Consider the following 17698-nt stretch of genomic DNA (forward strand, 5'->3'; position numbering starts at 1 on the left):
TTTAATGGGGGGGCCGAGATGGGGCCAGCTTTTCTGTTAGAGGGGCACAAAAAGAAAAGCTGGCCCCATCTCGGCCCCCCCATTAAAACGGGTCTAGAACCGCCACTGACACTGACAGCGCTGCATGAGAGGATCTTCAGAACAGAACCTATACTTTACTGTTGGCGTCTGGGCAGAATGTGCAGGGCCGGGTATTTTTAACCTGCTGTGACTGACTGTTCCTGGAGCGGAATGGACCACTTAAGGTGTTCCTCAAGGAGCCAGTAGTCTGAAGTGTTAACGCTGCTGCTGCCCTGAAGATCTACTCTGTAATTAGAGCCTAGTCTCTCTGATAGTCCCGATCAGACATGAACACAGCGCTCCACAAGTCCTTCAGATAACGTCTCCCTGTCATGTATTCTATCAGATGTGCTCATCACATACAGGGGGGGGATAATGTCACCGTCAACGTGGAAATGTCTTTGGAAGAAACCTTTGAAATGGAGCACGTGCTGGAGATGGATTATGTAACATTACTTCATTTAAGAAGTTATGACGTATCCAACGTTGAGATTATTCATCAGGCTTTTTTAATTAAGATTTAGGAGGAATGGAACTGAAAAAACATCTCCAGTTTCATAAAATATCCATTATTTTATTAGAAATCATCATTGTAAAGTAAAATGCATCATAAAACGTTTAGAATTAAAACTGAATTTACAAAAGATGATGATCAAAAAGCTTTAATGAAAGATAGATATGAGTCGATTACTCTCATTCCATATTTCAAATTATAGAACCACTTCTTCAAACAGCAAATAATATTTCTGAAGACTGCTTTTACATACGTCCAATTTAGAATGCAAAGATGATCAGTGTCACACACACACACACACACACACACACACACACACACACACACACACACACACACACACACACACACACACACACACACACACACACACACACACACACACACACACACCCTGAGTATTAATTTCATTAACTCTAAAGGATATCTGTGTGTTAAGCTTGTGTTAAGGATATCTGTGAATACTTGTTCCTTATTCTTTGGCAACCTCTGCTAGTTCTTCAGCTGGACGTGTGTTAAAGAGAGGGGTTGGCCTCCTCGGGGAAGGCGGGGACGCTGGACAGAGCCGGGATGAGTCGGTGGTAGACGTCCACGCCTCTCAGGAACACGCTCTCGTTGAGGAACTCGTTGTGGTCGTGAAGCAGGATGGGCGTCCCGTTCATCGGGGAGAAGCCCACCGCCGGGATGCCCACCTAGGCTCAACACACAGGTCAGTGTCAGCGAGTACGTAGTCCTACGTAGTCCTACGTAGGACTACGTAGGACCTGGCTCAGGGACGGCCGCAGGTAGATTGGGGACGGCTCTCAGGACCGTTCTACACCAGGGGCGTAGAACTAAGTAGTGACTGAGCCCATTGTTTTCAGCCTCAACCATTTGACATTTTTAATTACACTCTTAGCTTTGGTATTTATACATATAATATATAATATTTTACAGACGTCTGTAGGGTAAAGCACACGTCCTTGTTGGACGATAAAATGTTGAATGAATTTCCACATTCGATATGATAGTACAAATGATGCAAAGTTCACCCTTCTGCTGAAAAAACTGGGTTGTCAATTGAGTGTATTGGATCATCAATTCAGTTCAATCAGTTCTGGATCACTTAGGCCTGCTACTTCTGTTGGAATTTCTATCGCTTCAATTTTCGGATCCGTATTCTGTACAATTTGAAATGCCATATTTGAATTTCAAAGATGTTAAAGTCAAACCAATAAATTCAGTAAAATATAAAAATGTTATGAATTCAATGATGTTTACATTTCCGTATTCAAAATTCAATTGCTTTAAAATAAAAACAACATGGCTAGGATTTGCTTCGATAAACGATGAGACGCAAGAGGTATACGTTATAGTTAGCGATTACGTTATAGCGATTTTGGTCGATGGATAATAAATTAGCAACAATCTTTTTTAGGACATACAGTATATATATATATATATATATATATATATATATATATAATTGTTTTGGAACATTTCTCAAATATCTCCGGGGCAAAATCCTATTGCTAGTTGGTGGCTATCTGCCGATGCCCCATACACGATCTGCTCCCCAGTCCGTACACAGAGGAGTTAGGAAGTTAAGAAACAGGCAGAAAGGTGGTCGTTAAGGTCATTCTCTACCTCTAGGTGTCTACCAGTCAAACCTAACAGAACAGGTGTGATGACATGGTGAAGGCGTGTAGGACTCGTTGTCTGGTCGGGAGGGGTCGTCTTGACCACACTGTCAGTCAAAAGGTACGTGACTCAGGTAGAAACATGTCCACCCACCAGCTGATGTTTTATTCACGTTAGTCTAGTCTTTTTGAAATAGACAAACACACACACTAATGAAATAGCGTAAAGTTACATTAGCTACCGTAGTGTTAACTAACTTACCCTTAGATGGCACTGTTTTCCGTGATAATAAACAATCACTCAAATAACTAAGCGTGTTGAACGTTGTAACGTTATCATATGCATTGGCCGGTTGCAGGCATAAGCCACTTGCAAGCCACTCGTTTCTGGACATTTCAATGCGGAAATCTTACATATTATACATTTAAAATATCTTTACTTACTGCTCGGATAAAACGGCTATCAGTAGCTGCAGGAAATATCTCCTTTTCCAAAACCATATTCCTACAAATGAAACACAGCCATTAGCCATTACCATACTTCAAGAGGAAAGAAGGTGTAAACGTGCATATTAGATCCATTTATCAGCGTGTGTGTTACATAACCAAACTGTACACTGACATTGCTTTGCAGGTCGTGCTGAACGCGTTCCACCAGGGATCACTTTCCTCTGTAGAGGTGACATTCTGGTTCATGTGTTTCTGCAAAAGGGGGTTGGTGTCAAAAACAAGTCCACGAGTTGAACAACGCAGAGAGACAGAGTGAGGCCAGGTACCTGAGCAAACGCATAGGTGATTCCTTCGCCTGCTTCTTGACACCACAGCTTGATCTGCTTTTCAAACTCCTGAAAGGTGTATTTAAAAAAGGTTTTGGAATTTCTTAGTGGTATGTAGACTTGACAATGAAAAAAAACACAATTTAATGCTTTTTGTGCACGCTTTGGACATATAACATGATAGGACAGATGAGCTTGGTAAGGATGGTAAAACAGCATTGGAATTCCATAAAAATCTAAATCATATCACAATCCCAAAAAAATAAATAAACTGAAGCATTAGCAAGGGGCTGCGGTTCAGACGGCCGAGGTCTTCATGGCTATTACCATCTCCTCTTTTCAGCCATTTTAAACCGAGCCTTCGTCATTATTATGCAGTTATGGCTGTTTTAGCGTCCCAAATATGCATATATTTAACATAAAACGGTATATCTTGGCCGTGTTAGGGTCTTGCTGCTATGAATGATTCAACATTAGTCCCAGTCAGCATTGGGACTGTGCCAAGTTTGCAGCTTTTACGACGTCAGGCTCAGAATCCGTTAATGTGGACGTTTGGTCACGTTGTGGTCGTTGCATTAATTCCAAAGTGCCTGACTACATGGGTTGCAGTGGATATTTTTTGTTCATCATGACGAATGCTGCAGGTAAAAAATGTTTAATCCATATTGCATTTTCCTAGTGAAATGGCAACCATTTAAAGTTTGACATTCAAACGCTGATTATAGCGCTTTGATAAAGTATAGATAAAGGTGAGAAGGTAGTTCCTCATAATTATAAAGGTGAGAAGGTAGTTCCCCTCATAATGATAAAGGTGAGAAGGCAGTTCCCCTCATAATGATAAAGGTGAGAAGGCAGTTCCCCTCATAATGATAAAGGTGAGAAGGCAGGTCCCCTCATAATGATAAAGGTGAGAAGGCAGTTCCCCTCATAATGATAGAGGTGAGAAGGCAGGTCCCCTCATAATGATAGAGGTGAGAAGGCAGTTCCCCTCATAATGATAAAGGTGAGAAGGCAGTTCCCCTCATAATGATAGAGGTGAGAAGGCAGTTCCCCTCATAATGATAAAGGTGAGAAGGCAGTTCCCCTCATAATGATAAAGGTGAGAAGGCAGGTCCCCTCATAATGATAAAGGTGAGAAGGCAGTTCCCCTCATAATGATAGAGGTGAGAAGGTGCCCACCTGGAGGTTGACGGTGGGGGGGATCCTCAGGTCGAAGCTCACTTCCATCTCAGCGGGGATCACGTTGTAGGCCACCCCTCCTTTCACCATGGTCATGTTGACGGTGGTGACGTCTCCCAGAGTGAAACACTGGCTCATGTCCAACCTGTCACACAGAACACACTCCTCACTCACACCTTCAACGCACCACCCTCACTGATGACTAATAATTAACAATTTATAATGTAGAAGGTAGAAAAGAACCACGATTCTTTCCATGTTTTGCAGTAGAGTAATAAAGTCATTTAGTGAACATTAACCATCATATGTTCGTTTCGTTCCAGTTAATGACGCGACGCGACACTGACGCGCACTGTAGTGAGCTAATAGAGTTCACCGCAATTAATATGAGAGATCTAAGAGATCAGACGGTGGCTATGTGAAGACGGAGAGCTCTGTTTTGTCCTACATGGCATTCACATCCCAACACCAGCCTCCACAAAGAGAAGGTCAAAGCGTTTGTCTGTTCACTCATTTAAAATACATGTGAAGCGTTTCAGTGTCCTATGGAGAACATTCAGATAACATAATAGCGAAAATGCACCAGTGAGTGCCAGCGGAGTGAGTCACTTTCACCACTGGGTGTCTGCGTCATCCCTGCCTATTGTGGTTCATGTTTGTTTGTGTACGCTAAAGTCCTAAAGCTCACAAAGTCTCCAATAAGGCCACCTAGAGCAGGGTGCTGAGGAGGGCGCGTCACCGCGGCTCTGGCGTGTTAACGGCTACAACCTGACCAGCCATCAGCGCTCTTCAGGCCCTGCTCTAACACCATTGTTCGACCCAGCACAAGGTTGGACTAGTCACATTTAAGGGCACTTAGGCCATCTGTACCGTTGCCCGAGTACGTCTGCCCCCTAAAGTCTAGATGGTCTTTCTAGTGTGAGCACGCCGTCCGTACTCCAGTACAGTTCAACTCCGTGGCCTCAGTACACTTCAGAGAGGTGTGCTCAGGCCACGCTACAGACGCTAATGACCCGACACGCGCACACACACGGATACGCAGCCTATATGTACAAGAGGCCACCGTACTCAGGCCCAGTTGAGATTGGCTAGTGTGAGCACAGTGGGGGGGGGGGGGGCAAGTCGTACACTACGACTTGCCTCTTCAGGGCAGTACTTCCCCCTCGACTATACTTTTTGTTGTGGGAAACGGTGTGTAAGATTCACCAATATATTCATGGTTTAGGTACAATTATCTAGCCATAACGATAGTACATGCTGATAGCTACAAATAGCAATAACCCCATCAATTTAATTTCACCCTAAACGTGATCAATTGTATTTTTTTATATTTCAAATACATTTTTAGAATCGACTTTACTTGTAGTTACTGCAGGGGGCGTGCTTGCCCCATATTCAAGTAAGCCGACAGCTGAAAGAGGCTAGGACCAGGACTGACATCGGAGGTGGAGGAACAGCTGAGTTTAGGCGTGACCTGGCTGGTTGTGATTGAGTGGGTGCGGTCACGTTAAGACAGGGGATTTTTCACTCTTATTGTTGTGCATAGTGACTGCTAGTACCCGCTATAGCTGTCCATCCTTCACACTGTCCCTATAAGTCAACACTATCATGAAATACATTTTCACAATATATCTCTTACCTTTGTTTTTCCGTCTCTCTGAAGTCCATGAAAGAGTTGATGATACTTCGCTAAAGGAAGGTGGAAACATAAAAAGTATAAAAACACATGGATGTTTTTACACACAGCACAACGACATAGAAGCCAGAAGCTGGAATCTAGTAGCCTGGAAATCCAGAGCCACAACTCGAGAGCTGTAGGGTCTGGCAACGAGTGATGAAAACGTCCCAACTCCAGGGGCGGCACCGAGCAGGCATTTTAAAATATCACTGCACACAATTGGATAACACTACGACCAATCAGAAGAATACAAGGGGTGACGTATCCAGACCAGCGGAGCTAACCAATAGATAAGACTCTTGCCGTATCCGGTCGGTAAAACAGCAGTGCTTTTGGCCCGCCTGTATCAGATACACCGATGTGATTGGGTAATGTTCTGGGCCAGGGGAATCGGGGAGTGAGTATATTGCTCGTTCCCAGAGTGACTCGCCGAGCAAATTCAAATTGTGCTCTCGCTAGAACTCCAGGCTTCAGGAGCTACGGCTTCAGGAAGTTCCATCTCACCAGTTTCTCCGCAGCCGTGTTCTCCACAAACCGAGACCCATGGCCAGGGTTGCCCGGGCAGTGGATCGTGATCCCTGAAACCAGGACAAGAGTTCAGGGTCCAACCACAAGACATGAGGGTCGACCACGAGACATGAGGGTCGACCACGGGGACCGTGTCCGTGCATGCTGATCTGTACTCACACCAGGGGTTCCTCTCTCCGTAGAACACGGTGAAGGCTTCCCCAGGGCTGGCCAGACCTGACGCCAACACACAGGAGACACGCAGTGACCCAGTGGAACCACTACAGGAAGAGCCGCCCATCACCGAATCAAATGGCGATGCCGTTACATGTTTTCACTCAGAGACGAAAGATTAGGTTGAGGATTCACAGCTGTTTACCTGCTGCACCTTAAAGAGGGACTTCACTTCATAACCCATCAGGGGGTCTTTCCACACCAACCCAGGCTTTATCGTCAGCTCCAAACAGTGTTTAGATGGCTTGCTTCAATATTTCGATATTTGATACCTGTTTAAGCCAACGCCCAATCCAATAGAAGCCAATTCAAACTCAACATTCAACGTTACTCATTGTAAACACACCAATGTGCTTCTCATATGCCCCTTCTTATTAATGTTTCATTTCATTTGAATGAAATGATTCGGTCTGGCTATGGCCGTGATCAGCCTGCAAATTAGCCAGCCCTTCTTCTGGGTATTACGGGTCTAACCGATGCCAGCAATCCTAAATCAATAGTTTTCGTGTTCTCTAGCTAAGTAGACCTTGTCTACGATCGACCTCATATCATTGTCTGCAGCCAGGTACGTCATATGGATCCTTGAGCTCAACACTGAACCGCCTGGGTTGAGGGAATGATGTTAGTAATTATCATAGTGAAATAACTCATGAGAAGGAGCATGTAGGATGGGATTCACACGGGTATCAAATACTGAATCAAGCTGCCTCCAAACGGTCTCAGGTGCACACACAAGCCTGGGTGGGTGTGAAAATGGAGTCGCAGGTCGTCCTCGATTTAAGTGGTTTATTAATTATTAAGAACAAAGTACCTTCATCGAGTGCAAAGCCAATGTTCAACTTCTGGAACTCTGGGTGAGTGACAAAGGTTTCCATTCCTTTGTGACCGCCCACTTCTTCGTCTGCAGAGAGCAAAGTGCAACATGCAATTCAATGATTCACCCCCAAACAACTCAGCAGTTTGGTCATATTAAATGTAAATGGAAAATTAAAACATATGTAAGACGTGCTAGGTCTCACCTGGAACGAACATTAAGTGTACAGTGCGCACTGGTTGAATTCCCTCTGCCTTCAGTCTCCTGATGGCCTGGATATACCTGGAATATCAAAAAGAAAAAGCATGGAAAACTGGAGTCAAATGAGACAACAGCAATATGTGGTGGCAAAATGACCAAATATATTTTGTCATGACATTAGCGTTGATCTTCTTACATTTTTTTGATTAAATGGCTTTCTAGATTAAAGAGCAAGTTGATATAATATTAACCCGAGACCAGATGATGTAACATTCCCTGTCTGGTGGAGTGATAGCTTATAGACGGTTAAACCTATACCTACTGTATAGGTTTATACACACTGTATAGGTGTATACTGTACACACCTCATGTCCTCATGGTCAGATGGTACCTACTGTATAGTGACTGACCTCAAGGTCAGATGGTACCTACTGTATAGTGACTGACTTCATGTCCTCATGGTCAGATGGTACCTACTGTATAGTGACTGACCTCATGGTCAGATGGTACCTACTGTATAGTGACTGACCTCAAGGTCAGATGGTACCTACTGTATAGTGACTGACCTCATGGTCAGATGGTACCTACTGTATAGTGACTGACCTCATGGTCAGATGGTACCTACTGTATAGTGACTGACTTCATGGTCAGATGGTACCTACTGTATAGTGACTGACTTCATGTCCTCATGGTCAGATGGTACCTACTGTATAGTGACTGACTTCATGTCCTCATGGTCAGATGGTACCTACTGTATAGTGACTGACCTCAAGGTCAGATGGTACCTACTGTATAGTGACTGACCTCATGGTCAGATGGTACCTACTGTATAGTGACTGACTTCATGGTCAGATGGTACCTACTGTATAGTGACTGACTTCATGTCCTGCTCTGATGGTCAGATGGTACCTACTGTATAGTGACTGACTTCATGTCCTCATGGTCAGATGGTACCTACTGTATAGTGACTGACTTCATGTCCTGCGCTCCTCTTCCGTAGATGTTGCCCTCTGCGTCCTTCACTGCTGTGAACGCGTCGTACTTCCAATGTTCCTGTGGAGGAACAGGAGTAGCACAGGAGTAGCTAACCTTCATCCCATCCCCTGTGAACATAGAGCGAGACGCTGTGGCTTTGGCGACGGTGGCGTACCTGGTAGACGGGGACCACATCCGTGTGGGAGTTCAACAGAATGGACTTCAGAGCAGGCTGGGTTCCCTCCCAGGTCATGATGGTCAAGACCCTGCGAGGGAAAAGCTGAAAGATTGCGGACGATTTTAAAGGTCTATCCTTTACTCAGCGTGTTCTTTCAGTATTATATTGGATGATACGAGGGGGGGGGGGGGTGTGTGATGACTTGGACACACCTCAATCTTTTTCATAGGCAAGTCAAGCTCCTCTGCGATTCTGTCCAGGAATTGAAGGGCAGCATCTGTCAAAGCATAAGAACGAAGCTCTCAAAAGACAACAAGACAGGCAATGCCCTGGTAGCACTTTGTGATGAAGTCACAGACATGTAAAGTGTGTAGCATTAAGGGGCATCTAGTAGTAAGGTTGTAGATGGAGTCACATGAGTCATAAAAGCAACGCGATCAAGAGGCCTGGATGTCTCATCAATCTCTCTCTGGAAATCAAGAGTGATTTTAGTTAACAATATATAACCAACAAGAGGAGAACCTTTGATAAATTATTTATTTATCAAAGGTCATAAAAGCAACGCAATCAAGAGGCCTGGATGTCTCATCAATCTCTCTCTGGAAATCAAGAGTGATTTTAGTTAACAATATATAACCAACAAGAGGAGAACCTTTGATCAATTATTTATTTATTTATCAAGATTTTATAACCATGCTCTCTGTTGTTGTCTCTGGTGTTCTGACACGTAAAGTTAAAAGCTTCACTGCGTTGCATTAATGTTTATGAAACACGCATCAACCACAACAGAAGTTAGATGTGTGGTCAGGGTTAGGGTGGATGATAAAGAGAGTCCACCCAGCTACACACAGGGCCCTGTTAGGATGTACCAACAGCTGGAACAACTCCAGTACCAAAGTACTGACAATGTGTTAATCATCAACAGTTACTTCACTTGTTTACCAAGTTAGGTGCATTGATGCAACTTAATAAAAATAGATATATATTACGCAATAACAGCAACGACAGAAATAACATGTTAAGATTTCTGATTAACGTTCTTCACAGCATGGCTTTAATATTTATTATTTCACAAATAATTATGTTCAGAACAAAAACACTAAATACCAACCCCTTGTAAAAACTAGTTAAAAGCAGGTTAAAGGCAAGTTAAAGGCTGGTTAAAGGCGGGTTAAAGGCTGGTTATAGGCTGGTTAAAGGCTAGTTAAAGGCAAGTTAAAGGCTGGTTAAAGGCTGGTTAAAGGCTGGTTAAAGGCTGGTTAAAGGCAGGTTATAGGCTGGTTAAAGGCGGGTTATAGGCTGGTTAAAGGCTAGTTAAAGGCGGGTTATAGGCTGGTTAAAGGCAGGTTAAAGGCTGGTTAAAGGCTGGTTAAAGGCAGGTTAAAGGCAGGTTAAAGGCTGGTTAAAGGCTGGTTAAAGGCTGGTTAAAGGCTGGTTAAAGGCTGGTTAAAGGCAGGTTAAAGGCTTTTGTTTACCGTAATCGGGCTCTGGGTGCACGGTCTTCAGGCGGAGGTACTCTCTGAACAGGGACACCGAGGGGTCCTCCCCAGCAGACCCCTGGGTGGAACCCGGCCCCCCGCCGCCGCTAGGCCCGTCTTTGTCAGGTAACATTGTGATGAACCCCTGGGATAAGAACAATAAAGACACTGAACACTGATCCATTAAACAGGTAAACAGAAAGAGATCCATGAGTAGGGCAAGATATAACGTAGGCCTGGGCAATAAAACAATAAATGATCGTATCGTGATGGACTTTTGATCAAAAACATGTTCAATATATATTGATAAGAGACCGGACCACTGAATCTAGCAGCTGGGTTTGTTACACAAACACGGTTCCATTCTTATTTACAATAATTCAGTGTTTTTCATTGTTGTATCGACATTGGAGTATTGATCAATGAAGAACAGTGGAAGGTCAAATGAAGTGTTAAACAGAAGTGTTTAAATCCGGCGTGGTGATTCCTAGTCTTTTGAGGTCATTAAAATGATCTCGATATCGATCAATATGATGGAGTTATATGGTGATATGTCTTTCAGCCGTATGGCCTGTTACTCCTAGCACCATCCAAGTAAAGGTCCATGTAAGAAAAGGAACCACTGTTTAGATCTGTTCAGGGCGTTTAGAGTCTGGTCGTTTCTATGGTCCTATTGACCGCTGACAGCCAGCGTCTTGTTCCCATTTAAAATCACAGAGAAAAATAAGAGCTGACACTCTGATGTCACTGAACAGCGCCTGACGTAGAGCTCACTGCGGTCAGCGCTGTGACTCACGGCCGTCCCCCAGCGTACAGTCACATTCTTTACATCGAGGCATTAGCCAGCGCTTTCATCCAAAGCGACTGACAATAAAAGAAGGATTCAGTCTGGCCCAAATAGACGTTTACACTGAGAACCGATCTGACAGACGGAGGGCCGCCAGGGGCAGCGATACAACCATTATCGCTGGCGATGTTGGGCCGTGAACCATTATTATTACTTTCATTTATTTCACAACAACTATTTTTTCCCGTTATAGTTTAGTATTGTTTGTTTACACTTTTAGTCAAAATCACAGAAGTGAATTGAGAACATTTGTTATGCAGTACGATACTGAATGAGAGTCGGTGGTAGAGTGGTGGAGGTCTGGAGGTCTGGAGGTCTAGAGGTCTAGAGGTCTGGAGGTCTGGAGGAGGTCTGGAGGTCTAGAGGTCTGGTGGTCTGGTTGTCTGGTTGTCTGGAGGTCTGGTGGTCTGGTGGTCTGGAGGTCTGGAGGTCTGGAGGTCTGGTGGTCTGGTGGTCTGGTGGTCTGGGGGTCTGGAGGTCTGGAGGAGGTCTGGAGGTCTGGAGGTCTGGAGGTCTAAAGGTCTGGAGGTCTGGAGGAGGTCTGAAGGTCTGGAGGAGGTCTGAAGGTCTGGAGGTCTGGAGGTCTAAAGGTCTGGAGGTCTGGAGGTCTAAAGGTCTGGAGGTCTGGAGGAGGTCTGAAGGTCTGGAGGAGGTCTGAAGGTCTGGAGGTCTAAAGGTCTGGAGGTCTGGAGGTCTAGAGGTCTGGTGGTCTGGAGGTCTGGAGGTCTGGTGGTCTGGAGGTCTGGTGGTCTGGAGGTCTGGTGGTCTGGAGGTCTGGTGGTCTGGAGGTCTGGTGGTCTGGAGGTCTGGAGGTCTAGAGGAGCTACAAGGCCTGCAGTCTGCCTGCACTGCGGGACGGGAGCTGCTCTGACGACATGCAGGCGTGCAGGCGTATCGCTCAGGTCCCTTTGGACGCCACCTCTCCACCACACAGCCAGAGCCCACCGTAGTTATTGAACTGAGTGAGGAGACGGGGGCTATTGGGTACAGGCACCCGGACACCAGTCATGGAGGTCTTTAACAGAGCGGGTCTTTAACAGAGCGGGTCTTTAACCGAGCGGGTCTTTAACCGAGCGGGTCTTTAACCGAGCGGGTCTTTAACCGAGCAGGTCTTTAACCGAGCAGGTCTTTAACAGAGCAGGTCTTTAACCAAGCAGGTCTTTAACAGAGCAGGTCTTTAACCGAGCAGGTCTTTAAAGGGGACACATTATACCACCCGGTGTGAGTGTGATGAGTGATCTAGGCGTGTCCTCGAGGTGTGACGGACAGAGGAGCAGCGTGTGCTCGGTGGACTGACCTACCACAGCACACGTCCAGGTGGACACGCCCACCCGTGATGTCAGAAGAGGTAACCGCTGATCACACGCTCACCTGGTGGTGTCATATGTACCTGGTGGTGTCATACGTCCCCTTTGATAGGGGAGAGGACCGACGCGGGGGTCCCACGCGCTGAAACAGAGCCCGAGACCGTGGGTCACGCGCATGCGCATGTACGCAGATCGGCTAAAGTAGCACTCGTCCTTAGAGGCGAACTAACCTCATCACTACACAACATCACTACACAACATCGTGACGTTCTAACAGATAATGACGTTCATGTCTGCCTCCCTCTCCCGGTGATGGACCCGCCGGTCCCTGGGTGAGCCGGTGTGACTCACCTGTCTGTCCGCTGTAGGGTCGGGTGAGCCGGTGTGACTCACCTGTCTGTCCGCTTCCGGCGCTGCTCAGTGAGGAGAACGTGCGCCTGAGCTCATCTGGTCACCTGACTGCGCTGCAGAAACAGGAGCACCGGAAATACGCAGTCGCTCGTTGTTTTCTTCAAAATAAGACTCTAGATACTCAACAAAATAAAATGTACCTGTAACATTGCAATTAGTTAATGATTCAAAAACGATATAGATGTTCGTATGCATGCATACACACGCGTTTTGCACGGTATAATGATATTTGAACGTATCATAGAGTTGCATGTATGTGTGACAGCGGGGCAGTGTCGGGGCACTGTGGGTAATCATCCATATCGCATGTCTGTTGGACTGAAGTGTGGTCGGTTCCGTCTCATCAATGAACTCCGTCAGCTTGAATTATTCGATGTATGCACACAAACAAGAGTATATCCAAAAACAATAGAGAAACACGACAAATATGCGTTCTTTTGGGTCGCATACTAGTAGTACGCCAGGAAACGGTAGACGCTGTAGTGCATAGCTATCAAAGTCAAGGCCCGCAGTGAAATTTAATCTGCCCCCCCAGATAATATCTAATGTCTATCAGAACTGGCCCGCTGGTATATCGCATTTAATTTTCAACGCGTTGACGCATGTCTTATACTGCAATGCCAATGTCCCCAATTAATGTAATGCGATTGGCCCGCGACTTTGTCTACGATTTCAATTTTGGCCCACTGTATATTTCAGTTTGACACCCCTGCTGTAGGGCATGTGTAGTTAGTACACATGCTGCCCTAGCACAGGGTCAACGGGAAACATACTGGCTTCCTGTAGGTTTCAACGGGCAGGCTGTGTCGCATTGATCTTATATTCAGACACACAGTAATTAACACACTTGTCATTTACACCCATCTGAATACTCGGATGACGGCACACACTTTAATTACGATATGCAAATTATGTTTTTTGCTACTCAAACCCATTCCAAATACATTAGTTTCTAAATTTCAATAAATAGGCAATATTTTATTAATTTAATTTCTTCAGTTCTTCATTGAATCTTATTCTATAATGCAGCAAGTCTTTCTTCACCGTAGCTTTCATTTGAAGAATATATAACAAACCAATCCAAGATTAACATTTTCAAAGGTTTCAAAGCAGATCAAATACAAAGCTAAAATGGGATAAGATACATTTTAAATACATAACCTGTAACATTGCATACTTAAGAGGAGGGGATGTCACCGACAAAAATGGTAACAATGGAACCATGTTCACACAGACAATAACAAGATCCACTGGTCTAGCGTTGGTCTCTAGATGACATAATAAGAAAAAATACTTTTGGGTAAATAACAGCTTTTGTTGACTATGAACATTAGCATTTTATAACATTAACAAGTAACTCAACACTCCTTATGCCATCTTCAGTCACCCCAAACCAAACATGTAACATGCATAGCATTGTTCATATAGTAATTCAACACCAGCCGTAACCGTACCACTCTAACAGATATATGACGTAATGCTCCTCGTTGCCTGATCCAGCGTAGCCGTCACTGTAGTTTGCTGAGGAAGTCCAGCAGCGCTTGGTGGAACTCTGTGGGTTTGTCCATGTAGCATGCGTGGCGTGCCCCCTCCAGCTTCACCACTGTGTGCTGGGGGAGCTGCATGAGATTCTTATGGGACTGTGCACCCAGATTAGTGTCCAGGGCTCCGTACACAATCAGTGTGGGAGTCTGAAAGGCAAATAGGTAGTAGGTAGAGGGGACAAGAAAACATGACATTAACATCTATAAATGTAGGCGGTCTCATAGACGTTAAACCCGAAATTGGGGAGCCAACACAGAACCTTTCTATTGAGTCGAGCCCCCCACCCACCACCCACCCACCCAACACTAGTATCCTGTCCCCCTTTGCCCAATACTCACTAAAAGCTCAAATAAAGACTTGTTCCTTTGCAATGGTAGCAATTCTACAGAAAAAAAGAGGGTACCGCGGTTTTGGGGATTTGGCGGTTTTGTTAATTGTTGACATTGTCTATGTTGAGGTTTGAATCAGCCGTGATGTTTTTTCCGCTCTTGTGGTGTAGATGCGTTTCCATATTGGCCGTTTTTGCCATCATTTGACATCCATTATATCCAGAAGAATGTTTAGCCACTTCCATAGCTGTAGCTGTGTTTGTCCTACCCTGTTTAGTGCATACAGATGGCCCTGGTAGCTGTCTTCAATAGGGCCCACAGGTTTAGATTCTGTCTACACACCACTGAGACTGAAGAGCCTCACCTTCACTAACCCCCGCGCCTCGTGGAAATGTTGCTCTGCATTCAGAATTCTGAATCATCCCACTGCCTTGAAACACAGCCACCATCTTCACACAGAATTGTATGCTTTATTATAGAGAGAGATAGAGAGGGATGTATGGGAGACCGAGGGGCGGACACAACGACCACGGGCAGGATTCAGAGCCGGGTCATTCAGGACTGAGCCTAAATGGCCCGCTCAAGCTTCAGGCTTAAAGTCTGGGATCAGCGCAGTGGCGTGTTTACACAGAAACAGAACTGGTGTGGGAACTATTGGAGAAATCCACTATTGGAATATAATGGATGTCAATTGAGGGCCAACTGCCCTATTTCGTAACGCGGGGCGAGTTAAACCAAATTCAAGGCTGATTTACATCTTGACCTAGACGGTGTCCACAATTAACCTGGGACAAACCGGCCAAAACCCTTACCGGCTTGTTCTTTTATCTGTCTGGGACCATCTGTGAATAGCCCCTCTTCTCACAGAGAGGAGGGGCTTGTTCTTTTATCTGTCTGGGACCATCTGTGAATAGCCCCTCTTCTCCTCACAGAGAGGAGGGGCTTGGCTAGAATCAATCAGGATCTCACAAATCAGCATTAGGGATGCCAGACATTCCCCAAAACTCTAAAACGAATAAACAATCGAAACCCCAATAGTTCTCGTTTACTCATTCTATATCCGTTTTTTGTGTGAAAAGGGTCTGCGATAGTTTACACCAATGTTCACAGATGAAAGTCAGTTGAACCTGTATTGAACAGTCTATGTGTGTTACAGCCACACCGGAGCTCAACTGCAACTGTTTTTTTACATGCTTTTCAGTGTTGTTGAGCTAGTGGGATCGATTCCATACAGAGCTTATAATGTTATATCGGTTGATTTACATTTGAAACGTGAGACAACTCCGGTATAATTGTGTTTTAGTTAGGCTACTGTTTATAGCTTAGCTAAAGCTAGACAATACATCCAGGGGCTGCTGACTGTATTCAATTGAAGGACTTGAACAGTGGCTCATAAAACGTGGTAAACAAACGCTGTATTTATCTTGACATCGTTTAGTCGTCTAGACGTTGCTCACCTGAATGTTTTGGTATTGCTGCGGAGTGTAGTTGCGCGTTCCGACGGGAGCGATGGGAACGTAGCCATGGAGCTGCGCGCTGTGCTTGAAGAGGAACGGTAGAGAGTAGTGTCCGCTCATAGAAGGGCTCAGGAGCACCGCCGTCCGGACGCCCAGCGACTCCATGAAGCGCTGAAGGAGGTCCACTCGATTCTGGTCACTTTTCAGTGCATCCGAGTCGGGAGAATTCCCAAATCCTCCAAGACAGAATCATTATAAGAAGAGCAATAGATTACACGTTGTGGACACAGTTGAATTGAAATGACTTCAATACTTCAATACAATACTGCTGTAGATAATGATGCATATATCCGAGACAGGGGAACCACCAATAATGGAATTACGTTCCATGCTAATAGTCGTATAGGCCGCCACACGATGAGTATTACAAATGCACTTTCAATGAATGCCATTCATTATGGTCTGATTCTAATTAATGATATGTTTATATCTGTACCTGGTAGATCCATAGCCAATGCTTGGAATCCATTAGTTGCTAGTAAGGCAAGGGTACCAAGTTCTTCCCAAGTTTTAGACGAAAAGGCCTGGCCATGCAGAAGGACCACTTGAAGCCTGTTAAAGAACAAACATTTCCATCTGTAAATGTATTGGATTTTCTATTCTGTTATCTTAATGCATTAATTAAAAAAAATGTTACTAGTATTGGCTACAAAAGCGTTGCAGAGCTCACCTCGGCAATATCTGCCTCCCCGACGCATCGATTGGTAAAGCTTCTCGGAAGAACAGCGGGGGGTCTCCGGGAAGCTGGCCGGTGCGGATGGACATGTTGATGGCGGGAGCAGGAGGAGGGGAGGCCGCCGCCAGACCCATCTTCTGGACGTCCAGGGACGGCTCCATGCCGCCGTGCCGGATGGACGGCAGCAAGAGGTACAGCAATATCGTGGCTGACAGCACCAACCCCAGTATGACAAGACGATTACGCAAGAAATTCATTTCAGCTAAAGGCTGGATCTGAAATATAATGCAAAAAAAAAAAATCCCACTTGTGAAAACAGGGTATGAAAGTATTGGAGTAGAAGGAGTTAAGCGTGAGGTAGGAATACTATACTATACTACTATACTTTACGGTGGCATCCAGTATTGATCCAGACACACCTGCGATTACAATGGTCATTTACTAATACGATTAAGAATTCTGTTTAAGGATATACATACCAATAGTTGAGTAGTGAGTCAATTATTTCAACGACGGACGACAACCCCTTGGATTCTTGCTGGTCGTGCACACTGCATCGTGTTACTGTTTAACGGGACATCGTTCCTCCTGCCGGTGGAGACTCAGTGACGGACGAAGTGGAAGCTGCTGCACAATACTCCCAGTAAGACACAGCTTCGTGGTATAATACTATAATACTACCGCACTGCCACCGTTGTCTCAGACGCTACTTTAGTTTTATTGCGCTGCATATTATTGCTGAGAGGAAACCACAGCTACACTTTAAACGTTCCGCACTTAGTAATTATTATTATTATTATTTACACACATCACCGCAATATTGTAGCAGGATAAATCCGACACTCCACGTTTA

General features: G+C 45.0%; 2 protein-coding genes across 3 annotated transcripts; both read right to left on the minus strand.

Moving 5' to 3' along the window:
* Positions 1-950: 950 nt before the first annotated feature.
* LOC311338443 (aminoacylase-1A-like) lies at positions 951-12835 on the minus strand. Of its 2 annotated transcripts, none has more exons than XM_084463715.1 (15): positions 12761-12835; positions 10211-10358; positions 8948-9012; positions 8733-8837; positions 8541-8635; positions 7587-7663; positions 7379-7468; positions 6514-6570; positions 6331-6404; positions 5788-5837; positions 4149-4293; positions 2970-3038; positions 2816-2895; positions 2638-2698; positions 951-1266 (listed from the first exon to the last, which is right to left on the minus strand). In XM_084463715.1, exons 2-15 carry the CDS (start codon positions 10344-10346, stop codon positions 1090-1092), a joined length of 1281 nt encoding a protein of 426 aa, XP_084319841.1. In that variant the 5' UTR covers positions 10347-10358; positions 12761-12835; the 3' UTR covers positions 951-1089. The 2 variants fall into 2 exon arrangements, with proteins under 2 accessions (XP_084319841.1, XP_084319842.1); XM_084463716.1 differs by having other exon boundaries at positions 12719-12791.
* An 868-nt stretch (positions 12836-13703) lies between these two features.
* On the minus strand, positions 13704-17519 carry abhd14a (abhydrolase domain containing 14A). The gene is made up of 5 exons (XM_084464882.1): positions 17325-17519; positions 16840-17120; positions 16606-16721; positions 16110-16345; positions 13704-14469 (listed from the first exon to the last, which is right to left on the minus strand). The coding sequence occupies exons 2-5, from the start codon at positions 17100-17102 to the stop codon at positions 14287-14289; spliced, it is 798 nt and encodes a 265-aa protein (XP_084321008.1). The 5' UTR covers positions 17103-17120; positions 17325-17519; the 3' UTR covers positions 13704-14286.
* Positions 17520-17698: the final 179 nt, after the last annotated feature.

This window comes from Micromesistius poutassou, assembly GCF_964030765.1.
Source record: "Micromesistius poutassou genome assembly, chromosome: 2".
NCBI classification, from domain to species: domain Eukaryota; kingdom Metazoa; phylum Chordata; class Actinopteri; order Gadiformes; family Gadidae; genus Micromesistius; species Micromesistius poutassou.